Here is a 15,890-nt window from a genome sequence, read left to right on the forward strand (position 1 = left end):
TTTAAGGGAAAAAAGATTAACGTGCGTGTTTTCCCGTTGCTAGGTGACAATAAATTGGGTGATTTATTTTCATATGACACATTTCATATTAAAATCAGTGCACTTACTGCGATTGAAGATTTCTTTTAAAGGATTTATTTGTAAGAACGTGCATAATTGAACTTAAATATTTCGTGAAGAAAGAAAGGTATCGGTGTCGGGTTTTTTTGTAATACTTTTATATACTCAGTACTATATATATATTTATTAAACTATTCATGTTCCATAATTTTTTTTTAAGAAATCAAGTAAAAACTATCAATCGAGTAAGAAAAAAAACTTAAGATGCCGTTTTTTGCCAAAAGGGTTCAGTATATGTTTTATGAGTATTTTTCTATAAGTAATGTATATAATGATCTTTTATTTGAGATATAAAACATTGAAATTGGTCAAATAGTTAAGCTTGTAGAATTTTTTGAAATATATTTTGAAGAAATTTACACTCACATTAAAACTTTTATATTTCGTGAAGTATAAAAGGTATCGGTGTCGGGTTTTTTTTATAATACTTGTTATTTATTCAGTAATATATACATGCATTAAGCTATTCATATTCCATACATTTTTTTTGAGAAACCAAGTAAAAACTATCAATCGAGTAAAAAAAAAAACTTAAGATGCCGTTTTTTGTCGAAAATAATCAGTATATATTTTTTGAGTATTTTTTTAAAAGTAATGTATATAATGAGCTTTCATTTGAGATATTAAACATTTAAATCGGTTCATTGGTTTCGCTTGTAGAATTTTTTGAAATATTTTTTAAAGAAGTGGCGCCATCTCTGTTCCCAAGGGGTGAAACTTGCGCTGCTGCGGGTCAAATCACTCAGTTTGGTCCCTACTAGCACTGTGCAAAGCGGCTTGCTTTTATCATGAAGTGCAGCATCCGGGCAAAAAATGGCCATAACAAGTATGACTATATATACTTTATCAGCTTTATACCTTAAGAGGCCGGTGTCGATTTTGGAGCAAAAATGTAAAATTGCTAGATTTAGTCGTTGAAATTATACACGTTTTGTTACGTAATATCTAGATAACAAGTATTGGTTTCTATTAGCACGTCTTTTCATCTTACCTTTTAACAATGAGGTCGCGAGCGTGCGTCATCGGTAATATATGAAGAGGGGCAGTTTTTTAAAAATTCATCAAAAAATTATGGTGGATAGTAAAAAGACTCTGTTCTACCGTATACCTAGTTAGCTTACTCGAGTGCAATACTGTGTTAAAAAAACACTCAAATCAACTTTTAAAATATAAAGGGGACAGCGTTGAGAATTGACGCGAAAGAGAGAGTGGTAATACTGGTCAATTTTCGCTGAATGAGATGGATATGCCGGCCATCATTTTGTCAACTACGTCTTCGGGTTCCAGTCAGCAGCTTCAGTCCGAATCCACCTCGACGGTGGATGCGACGACAGCACCTGATCCTGTCGCCTCCGCCTCCGGTAACCGGGCCAACTGCGAAGAGGGTTTGACTCTGGCCGCCACTAGTGCCGCGAGTCAGGTCGTCCCTGCGAATCCTAAGTGTAAGGCCTGAGTGAACGCTCGAGTTGGGCGTGCAGCGGGGCGGGGCGTGCGGCGTGCATGTTAAACAAATGCAAGACGTATAGGAGCGGCCTTAGTGCACGCTGCTCAAATCACTTGTGAGCCCGACGCGACGCTGCACGCCCCGCCGAACGCTCCGCTTCGAGCGTCCACTCAGGCCTTACTCTTATCCTTCGCCCTCCCAGGACGCCGAAGCACCGCCGCCGCTCCAGGGGGGCGCGGCCCCGCCTCCGCCGGCGCAGAATACTGCGGCGCTGATTTCTACGAATCTTTCTGACCAACCATCTCATGAGCCATCAAAACGGCCCCGTAACGTAGTTAATTATAAGAAATATTTTTAGACTAAGGGTGAAGGGATGTTATAGCTATAAGTATATAGATGTACGCATAGGCTAAGTACCGTTGGCTGCGTCCAACGGCCGACCGATCAGTTGATTACAGGACTTCTATGAGCGAGCACGTTCGTTTATCTTTCTGCCTCCTAACCTCCAAACCAACAATTATACAAATTGATGTATAAGAATAGTTTCAGCAAATGTTGTAGAAGATTGTTTAAGTATCAAAATTACGTTGAAATTAAGTCGATTTGCAAAGAAGTAATTGCCGCGCACCGTTACGGAACGGTCGCCTGTTCGCGCATGCGCCACCTAGCGGTCATATCTGTCGTAATAGACGCGTGGACATTGTATTGAAAAATAAATTAACTAAACTATACTTATTTCAGGGACTCCTTTTAGTTCTTACCATTGACTATATATTGAAGACGTAGTAAGAAGGTAGATGGCGCTCGCGTCATGTAAACAATGAGCTCCGTGTTTTGTTTGTGGGAAAAATAGTTTATGTGATCGAAATCAATAAAAAATAAACTCGACATGTGGAAAGTTATAAGTATCAACTGTAGAAGTGTTATCTAAACGCAACATTGACTATTAGGTAGTGTCAACAACAACAACATCAAATACCTAGTGGAATTTTCAAGTGTTAACAAAGTAATAAAACAATAAGTGCCAATTTACAAGGAACCGTGTGTGTTTAAATATCGGACAAATATATACTGAACATTAAAATTAATAAGTGAAAAAGAAATCCAACCTAATAAAAACCACAGTGACTGTTTTAACATTAAAAATTGATGTGAGCTTTGAACTAGTGGGTAGCTTTGACGGCTTTGACTTTATGTCACACCGTATCTATGCTCAATAATTTTAACTATAGTGACATCTAGCGACAGTTTGCCGAACTACAACAAGCTTAATAGGCCAAGCAATAAGAAGACAAAGTACAACACCGGATCGTTAATTTCGTCAATGATATTAGAACGTCCGTGGCGAAGTGGAATAAATGGTGGCGGCTAAGCAGTAACACCGGGTTCAAATCCTACCGAAATATAAACTTTTGGATTTTTGTTTAAACACAATTATATAGTCCTCCACATCGATTTCGATGACGGCGACCTCAACAATCAAGGTTTCTCCCTCTCATGAGCTCTTATGTGGCTGGCCAGGCCAAACTTGCTCTTAAAATCTCTTTTACACTCACGACAGTAGTTGACCGGCCGCATTGTACGTTCTCGTATACGCGTACGTAAACACGATTATACGAGTAGTTGAGATGGCGCCTGCATGCGTAAAATGCGGTAATGACATAGAAGGGAAAAACTTTCTTAAATGTTCTACATGCCAACATATATTCGACATAAATTGTGCTGGAAGATCTAAGCTCTTTAATATGTCTGCAAAGAGCAAAAAAGAATGGGTATGTATATCATGTCGCCCGGCTCCCAATGCACAAAATCAACCTCTGAGGAATCAACACTGATAAAGAATAAAGATGAACAAAATATAACGTTAAGAAAAAAAAATTAAGATAAGGCATCTTCGGCTCCTAGCACATCGTCTATGGCGAAAACGCAAGACTGTAATTGTCTCTCCTCCCTCGCGCACATATGAGCATGATACACCGACTAGATCTATGTCAACGGAATCAATAATACCTACCAGCGACTCTTCAGAAGATACGTTACGTCTGTTAGATGAGGATCTGTCTAAAAGTCTCGAACTCACGTACGACTCTAGCTTGGTTATAGAGCTAAAAAACGAAATCGATAGATTAAAACTCGAGCTAGCTAGCACCGATAATGAATTGCAAAATGTTATTATAGGAAAAAATTAACTTCAGCGTCAAAATGACAAACTAATACAGGAATTATACACACTCAAAAACTTTGTTATGTTGTTACTAAGCCTACTTCAGTTTATTGGTATCGATTGGTTCAATCGATAATAGGCCTTCCGTCTTTGTAATAAGGTGCTGTAGTATAAAGGCGCTGCAACTGATCACCTATTTATGGCCGCTCGTCATAACACCGTGGTCCAGTGGCACGCAAGCTTGACTCGTAAGTTAGAGGACTGAGGTTCGATCCCCAGAACGGGGGAGCTTTTTGTGTTTTTTCGTTTGTATTATCGGGGGATAATATGCAATTTAAAACATCAGGTTTGCGGTCAGTACGAGCAAAGATAGATATAACTCCGTAATAGATGGATACAGTCTAAGGAAAAAACGTGCCTCGAAAATCAAGAAAATTTGATTCTCGTTCAGAGGGCGCTACTAGCTTTGGCTTACTGCCGTATAGATGGCGTTGACGGTTTCGTTTGTTATTTAACAATTTTAACGCATATCAGTGAAAGAACATGGGTCAAAATCATAAAAATAATTAATGCAAATAAATAAATCATTTATCCATATTTAAATACATTTTATCGTATTTTTTTAAATATTTATTTTTAGTTTTAGTGTGTCGACAGATGGCAGTGAATTTACTGGGGTTACAAAATTTACTATGACAGTACCGCTCTAGTATAAGTTACTCTATGGTACGAGAAAAGAAGACTGGCATTTAAACTTGCAACGGCAAGTAATGTAGTATTTCCTCGAACTCTAAGTCATATAACAAAAATGTAATCTGATAAAGGTCAAGTACAGAATATGTCTAATACAAATTTACCATTTTTAGCAGTCCAAGCTTTACGAAATTTACAAATAAGAGCGCCATAATCAGTGCTTTACGCGCGTTTACCTAAACGTCCATCAGAAAAATATCATTATTAATTTAGTTAGTGTTTTCAAAAAATTGACTTGATAAAAGGCAAGATGAGAAGACGTGCTAATAGAAACCAATACTTGTTATTTCAATTAGGTAACAAAAGGTGTAAAATTTTACCGACAGGGTCGGTTGCACCAATATGTATGCCATCGTTAAATAGTTCGCTAAATTTTATTGTACGGAAAGTTTCATAGTAAACCGTCGCGGCGCGCCCGGTGACGTTAATCAGTTTGTCGAGTGCGGATGGTGCAACTGGCACTAAATCTATCAATTTTAAATTTTTGCTGCTATAATCGACACCGGCCTCTTAAGTTGTCGGATAACTTGTATGCATCAAGAGTACCTGTTGGGTTCGCAGAGTCGGCCGCGCGCGCGGCAAGGGCCCGCTCGAGGCGCGCCAGCAGACCGCCCTGCGCTAGCGCCAGGGGCTCGAGTGCCAGGCACGGCCGCGCCAGTGCCGCCACCACGTCGCCCGTCGCGACTGTACCGTCGCCACCGCTACTGCCGCCACCGCCACCTCCGCTCAGCTGTGATACGCGCGCCGACCATGCCTGACAGCAATAGGGTATTTGACAACATTAAAAATATATAACGAATTGCTGTCATCCTGAAAGATAATAAACTAATAATAGTAGATTGGTAACCAAGGGATGAAAGGCACCCATTTCTGCCGAGGTTGTTTGGCGCTCGAACGCAGTGAGAGCGCCAATAGTCCGAGGCTGAAATGATGCCTTTCTCCCGAGTTAAACACTCTACTTTTCATTTCGAATACGAGGTAAGTAAAATGCATGTGTTATTTTAAAAACATGACTAAGTATACATTTTTATAGTATTTCTTGAGGGTACTTTCAAATAACAATTTAGGCAAAAGTATCGTTATTTATGGAATATGGATATTTATATCAGAATGGAAATTTTATAACTAATTCATTTAAACCCAAAATTTCAATTGCTTATTGTGAAAAAATAGAAAAAATCGTACTTGGAACGTAAAATGCTCTAGTGCAGACACGTATCATTTTCTGCACACCTTTTAGAACAACAATGACCCTCTTTCAGAGCATGAGAAATGAAATAGTAGATTGTTAACCAAGGGATGAAAGGCACTCATTTCTGCCGAGGTTGTTTGGCGCTCGAACGCAGTGAGAGCGCCAATAGCCCGAGGCTGAAATGATGCCTTTCACCCGAGTTAAACACTCTACTTTTCATTTCGAATACGAGGTAAGTAAAATGCATGTGTTATTTTAAAAACATGACTAAGTATACATTTTTATAGTATTTCTTGAGGGTACTTTCAAATAACAATTTAGGCAAAAGTATCGTTATTAATGGAATATGGATATTTATATCAGAATGGAAATTTTATAACTAATTCATTTAAACCCAAAATTTCAATTGCTTATTGTGAAAAAATTGAAAAAATCGTACTTGGAACGTAAAATGCTCTAGTGCAGACACGTATCATTTTCTGCACACCTTTTAGAATAACAATGACCCTCTTTCAGAGCATGAGAAATGAAAAGTATATAACACTATATTTGAATGTAAATTATGTTTATTTTTTGGAAAATAAACGAAATTTGTATTTAGTTAATTTTAGTTATTGTTACACAGTTTTCTGATATATTCCGATTTATCCGTATATCTAGTGGGACAATATTCATAATATTTTTACTGTCATACTGTTTAACTTGTTTGATAAATAAATAAATAAATAAGAATCTCAAAATGGAGCCGAAATATGTGGAAGCTTATAGCGGCAACCTACCAGACATAGACGCATTAATGGTTGCACTTTTCTTTAAAGATAATCATATATATATAGAATACGATGACGAGAATAGTATCTCCATACTGCACTTTAGTTTGAAAGAAAAAGTATGCTAGTAACTACTAATGCTGAAAGAGCTATGTTATGAGGTTATGTAGTATACATTAAATACCTAGATCTAGTTTCGTTAAATACAACAAAATCCGCTGCTTTAATTACCATATTTATTTACAGTTAAATATTACTTACTCCGAAGTGGTCTTCACACATAAAAACATTTGTGTGCGCTAGCTCTTTGGGTCTCTTCGCGCTAGTTTTAACCACATTTTTAGGGTTCCGTACCCAAAGGGTAAAAACGGGACCCTATTACTAAGACTCCGCTGTCCGTCTGTTCGTCCGTCTGTCACCAGGCTGTATCTCATGAACCGCGATAGCTAGACAGTTGAAATTTTCACAGATGATGTATTTTTGTTGCCGCTATAACAACAAATACTAAAAACAGAATAATATAAAAGTGATTTTTTTGCTGTTTTTTCCGTAATAGTACGGAACCCTTCGTGCGCGAGTCCGACTCGCACTTGGCCGGTTTTTTTTTTTTGGGATTCGTTGGAATGGAAACAAACGATTGGTCTGGATTTTTTATAGTCGTACTTGAACATGGCGGCACTATACACCATTTATATACCATTTTACAGTGAAATAATCAATTCAATGCACATAAACCATAAGATTAACTAAGGTCATTGACCGAGTTTACTTGCGAGTGACGTCACACGTGTCACGTGATTAGCCCCTTTGCAATAACAGCGTTTAAGGCGCGTTCAAAATAGATAAACTTTAACATTGTTTTTTTTAAATTAAAACCATTTTCAAAAATTAGTCAAATAGCCTATACAGATGAGCTATTTTATTTAAAGTTGTACACACAACTTTTTATCGTTTGGGTTTTTTTTAAGTTAATTTTACTCAGAATCACGAGCCCGTTCGATCAAATACCTAGAAGAAATAAAGTGTATCCATATTTAATTTTTATTTTTTCGATGTTAGTGTGGAAAGTGGGTCACTATCAAATTTACCTTATCGCTAAAGGACAATAAAGCTGAAATGTCTGGATTGTGTTATGTCTTTGTAACTACATAGACATGAATGCTAAATGCCTCTTTGGCAAAACGTCTGGATCTTACAACGTAACAATTTAAAATGATCTAGCAGCAAAACATATTTATCTTCGAATGTCTTTATTTCTTAATAGACACAAATGCTAAATGGTCCGGTAGCAACACGTTTGTATCTTAGAACGTCTTAATTACTAAACAGACATGAACGCTAAACAGTCAAAAAGCAAAAAGTCTGGATTGTGTAAGTATTTTTATTGCTAATATTCCTTACAATCTTTCCGTGTTTTTACACTGTCTAAACCTTCTGTGGTCTAATACAAACATTTCAATGCCAAAATTAGCTAAATCGGTCCAGCGGTTCTCGAATTTATGCGCGACTAACAAACGCATTTTATTTATGTTTTTATTTCATGACGTTTTGCTATTAACTCGTTCTGTGTTTATGTCAATTAACTAATTTCACTTTCGGCTCATTACTCACATTAGATATTCTAATCATATGGACTATTTATATTTTCTGACGCTTGGCTACTTATTCATTCTATTCCTTAGCCATCCAGCTAACTGCCAGCTGCTGCTAAACTGTCATTTTGAGTGAACTGAGTATTCTACTTTCATGTCGTCGCAGTTGAATTGACTATATGCTGACTGTGCATTTAAATTTTATGTCATCTAGCTGAAATGGTCAAATTGATAGTGACCCCGGAAAGTATGTCATTACTTATAATGACACAATGTAAGAATGAACGTGTATTGAACGACGTTTTTTAATAGTTTCGAAAAAATAATAAAAACAACAAGTAAGGAATAAAAACTTTGTAAAGTTAAGGCCATTAATCGAAAAATAACAGGATCTTTGTGGCTTGCCCCGGTAACAAAGAGATGTGATCTTCAGATAAATGTTTCTCGACTATATGATAAGGGATTTGATAGTAGTCGTAACACGAATGCTTAAAATTTTCGCGATAGAAAAAAAATCCAAATTACGTCTTCATTTTTCGTGTTTAGCTCCATGCAACTAGAAAACACATCTTTATCCAGCATAATCCACCTCAAAAGTAAAGGTTTTCATCTCGTCTTTAGTGTCATTAAACTAAATATTAACTTAGTACCTCTTATACCGACGGATTTCTCAACATTTTTGATTTTATGAATTCAACACAAAACGCCCATTTTAGGCAGTTCGGCTTCTCTTTCTGTCATGCGTCAAAGTCATAAATGCATCCTTTATGTCAGTAACGTTAGATGGCAGTCGTGCCTCAAAGAAGTAAGATCTGTGTCAAATCGCGCAGAGCTGCGAATTACGTACAATTGAAATATCCAATAAACGTTGACTCGTAGCACAATTGAGTAGTAACGGAATCGGAGGTCTACATACGCTGGTGCTATCTTTACAGGCCGTACAGGCCTATACGTGACGCATGTGTGCGTGTTTGCTTAGCTACGTCAAAATATATACTCTTTAGACAGTTACAACGGGTTAGGAAATTTCGACACGTACTGAAATGTATCGGTGGCTGTGTGGTATTAGCCATCAGAATCTAATCGTAACCGTAACTTTTTTTTTTGTTTGAAAATATCTATCAAAACATATTTTTTGCTTTTTTATATCTAAAAATAAATCTTGTCAGTTTCATACTCAAATAAATTAAAATTATTGAATAAATATTAATAATAAATTAATATTTAATATTATTAGTTTTTATATAATACATAATTTTTATTATTAATATAAATAATAAATAAATATTATAGCACATTCTTACACAGATTGACTAAGTCCCACGGTAAGCCTAAGGAGGCTTGTGTTATGGGTAAGGCAACGATATATATAATATATAAATACTTAAATACATAGAAAACACCCATGACTCAGGAACAAATATCTGTGCTAATCACACAAATAAATGCCCTTACCGGAATTCGAACCCAGGACCATCGGCTTCACAGGCAGGGTCACTACCCACTAGGCCAACCCGGTCGTAATATTAATATTTGTTTAAATTTTATTTCGATAATACGAAAAGTTTTTTTTGTGAGTATATTCATACCAATTAGTTATACTTATAGTCTAGTCATTACATAGGTAGTAACTAATGTGAAATAACTATTTTACCTACTTATGATTAAAAAAAACATCACGATTAAGGGAAAACAACATACAAAGCCATACAAAGCCCCGGGGCCAGATGGAATCTACCCCATACTACTACAAGAGGGCGCCAATGTACTAATACCACACTTAGGTAGACTGTACAGAGCGTGCATAGCCTTCGGACACGTGCCACGTGTGTGGAGGATGGTAAAAGTAACATACCTGCCTAAACCAGGCAAAGCAGATTACACAGAAGCCAAATCGTACAGGCCGATAAGTCTGTCATCATTTTTCCTCAAAACATTGGAGAAACTGGTAGACAGACATATAAGGGATGGTCCTCTTAAGAGACATCCACTGCACCAATTGCAATGTGCGTACCAGCCGGGTAAATCGACTGAAACGGCACTGCACCTGGTGACAACCAAAGCAGAGCAGGCGATAGAGAACAAAGAACTATGCCTAGCCACTTTTCTAGACGTGGAGGGGGCATTTGACCGCACCACGTATCAGGCAATCAGCACTGCAGCATCTAAACATGGCATAGAACCGACAATCTGTAGACGGATTGGTACTATGCTAAATAGCCGACTAATAAAGTCCACCCTCATGGGAGATGAAATATTAGCCACGGCCACGAAGGGTTGCCCACAGGGGGGGGTTCTTTCACCGACTCTCTGGAGCCTGGTAGTGAACTCACTGCTGGAAGATCTAAACAAAGGCCCAGTATACACGGTAGGGTATGCAAATGATTTAGTGATTCTTGTAAACGGGAAATTCCCGGGAACGGTATCGGAAATCATGAATACAGCACTGAAGCAAGTGGAGAGGTGGTGCAACCATCATCAGCTCTCCATCAATCCTGGCAAAACAGTAGTAGTACCGTTTACCAGGAAAAAGACCCTTAACGGCATGAAACAGCTGAAGCTTTATGGAAGGGTTCTGGAAATGTCCGATGAAGTGAAATATCTAGGTTTAACACTAGATAAAGAACTGAACTGGAAAAAGCATGTCGAAACTACCATAACCAAGGCACTGAGGGTGTTTGGAATGTGTAGAACGGCATATGGCAAAACGTGGGGTTTAAACCCAAAGGTACTGAGATGGATCTATACCATGATGGTAAGACCTATCATTCTGTACGGATGCCTGGCATGGTGGCCAAGGACACTAAAGAGCACATGCAGGGATGCCCTTACGAAAATACAAAGAACGGCGTGCATGGCTATTACTGGCGCGTTTAGAACGACGCCAACAGCGGCGATGGAGGTACTACTAGACCTCCCGCCGCTGCACCTAGTGATACAATCTGAGGCACGGAAATCGTTACACAGGCTGGCTTTGACAGGCCTCTGGAGCGATAACAAGCCAAAGACTAAACACACAAACATGGAATGTGACAATTTCATGAAAAGGATTACGACTATGGGCTGCGATAAGATGCAACCCAAGTTTGTGTTCCGTAAGAATTTTAATGTTAAAGTTCCAACAAGGGCTGAATGGACCGAAGGTCTTGAAGCACCAATGTCTGATGAAAATGACATCATATGGTACACAGACGGGTCCAAGACAGATTCTGGTACTGGGACAGGCATTTATGCAAATGACTTTAGTAGTAGCATAAGCATGGGCAATTACGCCACTGTCTTCCAAGCCGAGACATACGCTATAATTGCCTGTGCACATGAGAATATAGTTAGGCAAACCCAAGGGAAGAATATCTATATTCTCAGCGACAGTCAAGCTGCACTCAAAGCGCTTAAGGCGCCTAGAGTGGACTCTAGACTGGTATACAATGGCATCCAAGCTCTGAACAAGCTTGGAAGGCAAAACAAAGTGCAACTGGTGTGGATCCCAGGGCACGAGGGATTCATGGGCAATGAAAATGCAGATGAACTTGCCAGAGCCGGATCTGCAAACAACCTTATAGGTCCGGAACCATTCGTGGGGCTCTCACAGGGAACCATCACAACGGCTATCAAAGACCTTACTAAGACCAAACACCAGGAAGAATGGGACAGTCTGACGGGTCTAAAGCACTCAAAGCTCTTTATACAAGGGGTTGACTCTGGTTGGAGCAAAAAGCTTTGGAAACTTAGCAAACGGCAACTCCAAATAATAACGGGGGTGTTTACTGGCCATTACGGGGTCAAGGGAATCCTGGCCAAGATGGGGCACGCTGACAACACCGATTGTCGTATGTGTGGCGAAGAGGAAGAGACAATAGAACACCTTATGTGTGAATGTCACGCCCTCGCCAGACAAAGAATGAAGGACTTTGGAACAGGCTACCTGGTACCAAAGGAATTCAAAAAGCTATCCATAAGGTCCATCATATGGAGATGGTGGGGAAGGCTCTTGAGTAGCGGACGGATCTTTCCTAGGGGGTAACTGCACAAAAGATCCCTATGGGTCGAAGTGTATCCGTAAGGGCCCCCGAAACTACGGATGAAGACGAATCAAGCTCGCTTTTGTTCAGTCTCTTTTCTTCACTCAGTATTCTGGCTTGTAGATTTTCTAGAGTTTTATCGGCAAAAGAAGTGCTTTCCCACGCAGTTATTAAGTTGTTATATTCGATAGGTAAACTTGATATGATTTTTGAGATAATCATTTTTTCTTCGATTTTTTCACCGAGCCCTCGTAGTTTAAATGACAGATTTTCTAAATTACCCAAGTGTTCTGTCATTGAAGTGCCCTTTTTATAAACTCACTAGCACGGGCCGGGGTTCGAACCGAATTCGCGACCTACGGTTTGAAAGTCGCACGCCGGTACATTTTCACATAAGTAATTTACAATGACAGGATACCATGGAAAAAGTGAATATTACAATGTACTCTGTTGCTATCAATTTACAGTTTGTTTTGGTTTGACAAGGAGGAATCCGAGGAATGAGAAAAACGTGCCGAGTGAGAGGCTTAAATCTCTCTATCCCTTTCTTAAAGATGCCAATCGAAGAAAATTTAGCTCAAACTATAGCGGTAGAATTTATGTGTATTTTTCTAAATAATCTTACATATAAAATTAAATTTCGGCTAAGACATGTTTTAATATACATATATTAAAATTACTAAAATAATTCAAACTGCCTTTATGCCTTAGGGCCCTTACTGTTTCACAGTTTGGCGAACATTAGATTAAGGTACTTATAATGTTATTAAAAAAAAAAAAAAAAAAAAAAAAAAAAAAAAAAAAAAACTGATATACAGATTTTTATTGGTAAAAATAAAATACATACAAGTAAAAACATATAAACTTTAAACAAATAACTTTTTTTTTAACTCCTCTTCACGCTTAAACCGCTGAACCGATTTAGTTGAAATTTGGTAAATAGGTGTTTTAGGTCCCGAGACAGGATATAATATAGTTTTTATCTCAAAAATCATACTTTGAAGGTGTGAAATTTGGTGTGAGGGGAATTCAGCTTCTTCGCCGAAGTTGAATTCCTGAGGTTAATACTGTTTAAATTTAAGTTTGAAGTCATGTTTGGTATCATTATCAACTAAATCAAACATTTAGACCATCCCAAATATTATATAAATAGGTTTAGCGGTTATTGATTCCCCATACAAATTTCCACCCCACTCTTCACACCCTTAAAAGATGATTTTCGTTATAAAAACTATCCTATGTACTGTCCCGGGACTCAAACCATCTCTGTACCAAATTTCAACGAAATCGGTTCGGCAGTTTAAGCGTAAAGAGGAGTTTTATAAAAAAACATTTTTTTTAAATTTTGTTTTTACTTAGTTGTCAATGTTGATACCATAAATGAATTCAGCACCCCCGATTTATACGAAAACGATCCCAAACCCGGCGTAACAGCTTCACCGATGTAGATAATCAAGATAAAAATGAGAGCCCTAAATAAACCTTGAAGAGCGGATATCTCAAAAACTATACAAGATATCGAAAAACTTGACTGAATAAAACTTGTAACAAATTAAATCTCTTTTCATTTTGTATAAGTGGCCAAGTCGCTCAGACGCATAGTTTCCGAGATATAATCGAAAAACCGAAAAATGGAACCTTCAAACCCCCCTCCCCCCCAGCACCAGGGTTATGGCCGGGGACTTTTGATATGTTCATCAGACTTCATCTCCTAACTGGTCCAAACAAAGCTACGAAGTTAAAAATTGTATTCCTTGCATTTCCCTCTATACCTTTTTTTGGGCATTTATTTCCTGGCCTACACATTATTGTGATAAATTGCTCATTTGCTATCTATTTTACTATATAGATTTTGTTATAAAGTTCAACATCATACATGTGACCGCTGTCGAAATTTGCAAAATCTAAATTATAAATATACCATGAGTCATACATACACGTGTGCTAGGTAATATATTATGATTCGTTAATACATTATTTATAAAAACAATGTATATTTTGGGAGCTACAAACAAAGAAAAACCACTTTTTTGAGAAAAGTTCGTGTATACTATATATTTTATAGCTCAACTAAAAACGTTATAACAATGTTGCGTCTAATATAAAAGAAACCAGTTATTCAATTATACGTCACAGCTTAAATTTTTAATTTCTGATAAAAACTGTGGAATTTGTACAAAAAAAAAAACTAAAGCGCGCCAACAATTATGTCTAATTACGAATGCTTCCTGATACCTTTTAGTAGGTATGTAGATGATCTTTTCTGATGTGATAATCTTTGCCACTCTCTCATTCTTATAACATAGAAATGTTGAATCTGCATAGTAGCTAAAAGGTATCAGGAAGCATTCTTAATTAGACATGGTGGAGATGCTGGGATGGGCACTACCTTAATGCGCTCATATTATGCAAAGAATAGTCCTAATTATCGGGTATTAAATGAAAGAACATTACATAAAACACATGAAAACGATATTTTGGAGTGGAATTATAATTTATAAATTGAGTTTATTTGATAAATAAACAAAACAACGGTTTCGTTTCGTACCTAATCTCCTCCTTTGAAAGTCGGTTAAAATTTAAGTTTTGTGCACCTGGGCTACAAAGACGAATGAATTGACGCCTCATTTATCAAAATCAGTTCAGTAGTTCCATGTAAACAATACTTTACACGTAGACAGCAAATTCTGCCTATTTCTATTGTCTGGGAGAGGACTTTGACTTCTGTAACAGGTTTTTTTACCTAGCTCAGAAGTCAGGGACGTCAACACCTATTTTGTACTTGCTTCTGTCAATATTTTTTTATATTTTATTTTTTCTTATTCATTTTATAAATTATGATTCCACTCCAAAATGTCGTTTTCATGTATTTTATGTAATGTTCTTTCATTTAATACCCCATAATTAGACCTCATTAAAAGTATGTATACCAATTATCAGTCTAATGACCTCGTTACTTTACAAAACATCCGAAAGAACTTTGCAAGCATGGAGCAAATCGACAATTAATCAACGCGTCCAGGAAGCTTTTGGAACAGTGTGGCGGAAAAAAAAACGTCGCTTTCGCAGCGGATTGTAACTGGATATGAGACTTGGGTTCATCCTCTTGAACCTGAGTGTAAACTGGAGACAATGCAGTGGCACAATAAGGGTATTCTACCACCTAAGAAATTTAAGGTGTCTTAATCGGCTGGCAGCTACACGATTTTCTGCGACTGTCAAGGAATTTTGATGGTTGACTACAAAGAAGGGTGTCACTATTCAGTAATAGCCTAGTACTCTCCAGTGAGTACCACGCGAGATTATTGGAGCAAATGCGGGAATCCATTAAAGAAAAAAGGCGAGGAATATTGACCAGGGGTGTGCTGTTGCTGCAAGAAAATGCTTCGGTTCACAAGAGTCGTATTGCGATCCTCTCCCTGGAACTGACAATCAAATCACAGACTGTTTCATGTAGTATGGCGTCATATATCTAAGCATCTAGCACCCTACTGGAATACTCGTCAAGTCGGCACATCTATTATAGGCGAGACGTGACATGCACTATGACATACCACAGTAACGAGCTCCAGGTCCCGCTTGTAGGTGCGTTCAGTCATGAGCAGCTCCCTGGCGATGAAGAAGGTGAGATCACCGCCGCGCCGCCGCTGCGCTTCGCCTGCCGCGCCCTCCCGCAGCGTGCTGTTGCTCAAGCGAGTCCAAATACTGACAACAACAGATAAATCATTTCCGAACAGAAGAAACCATGGTTCCTGTGTCTCAAAGGTTGGCCAAAAACATGTGTGTAATAAGTTTATAGCAAAAAATTCATTTTTAGTACAAGCATTTATCGC

At 38.0% G+C, this 15,890-nt stretch overlaps 1 protein-coding gene across 1 annotated transcript in view; it reads right to left on the minus strand.

The window, feature by feature from the left end:
- The window catches only part of LOC134754138 (FERM, ARHGEF and pleckstrin domain-containing protein 1), a 201,076-nt gene that overhangs the window by 61,991 nt on the left and 123,195 nt on the right, over nucleotides 1-15,890 (minus strand). Inside the window, exons 18-19 of the mRNA XM_063690221.1 lie at nucleotides 15,612-15,762; nucleotides 5,028-5,235 (exon numbers count right to left, since the gene is read on the minus strand). Of these exons, the coding sequence (XP_063546291.1) occupies nucleotides 5,028-5,235; nucleotides 15,612-15,762 (359 nt within the window). The remainder of the gene's footprint in view (nucleotides 1-5,027; nucleotides 5,236-15,611; nucleotides 15,763-15,890) is intronic.

This window comes from Cydia strobilella, chromosome Z (genome assembly GCF_947568885.1).
Source record: "Cydia strobilella chromosome Z, ilCydStro3.1, whole genome shotgun sequence".
Taxonomy (NCBI): Eukaryota; Metazoa; Arthropoda; class Insecta; order Lepidoptera; family Tortricidae; genus Cydia; species Cydia strobilella.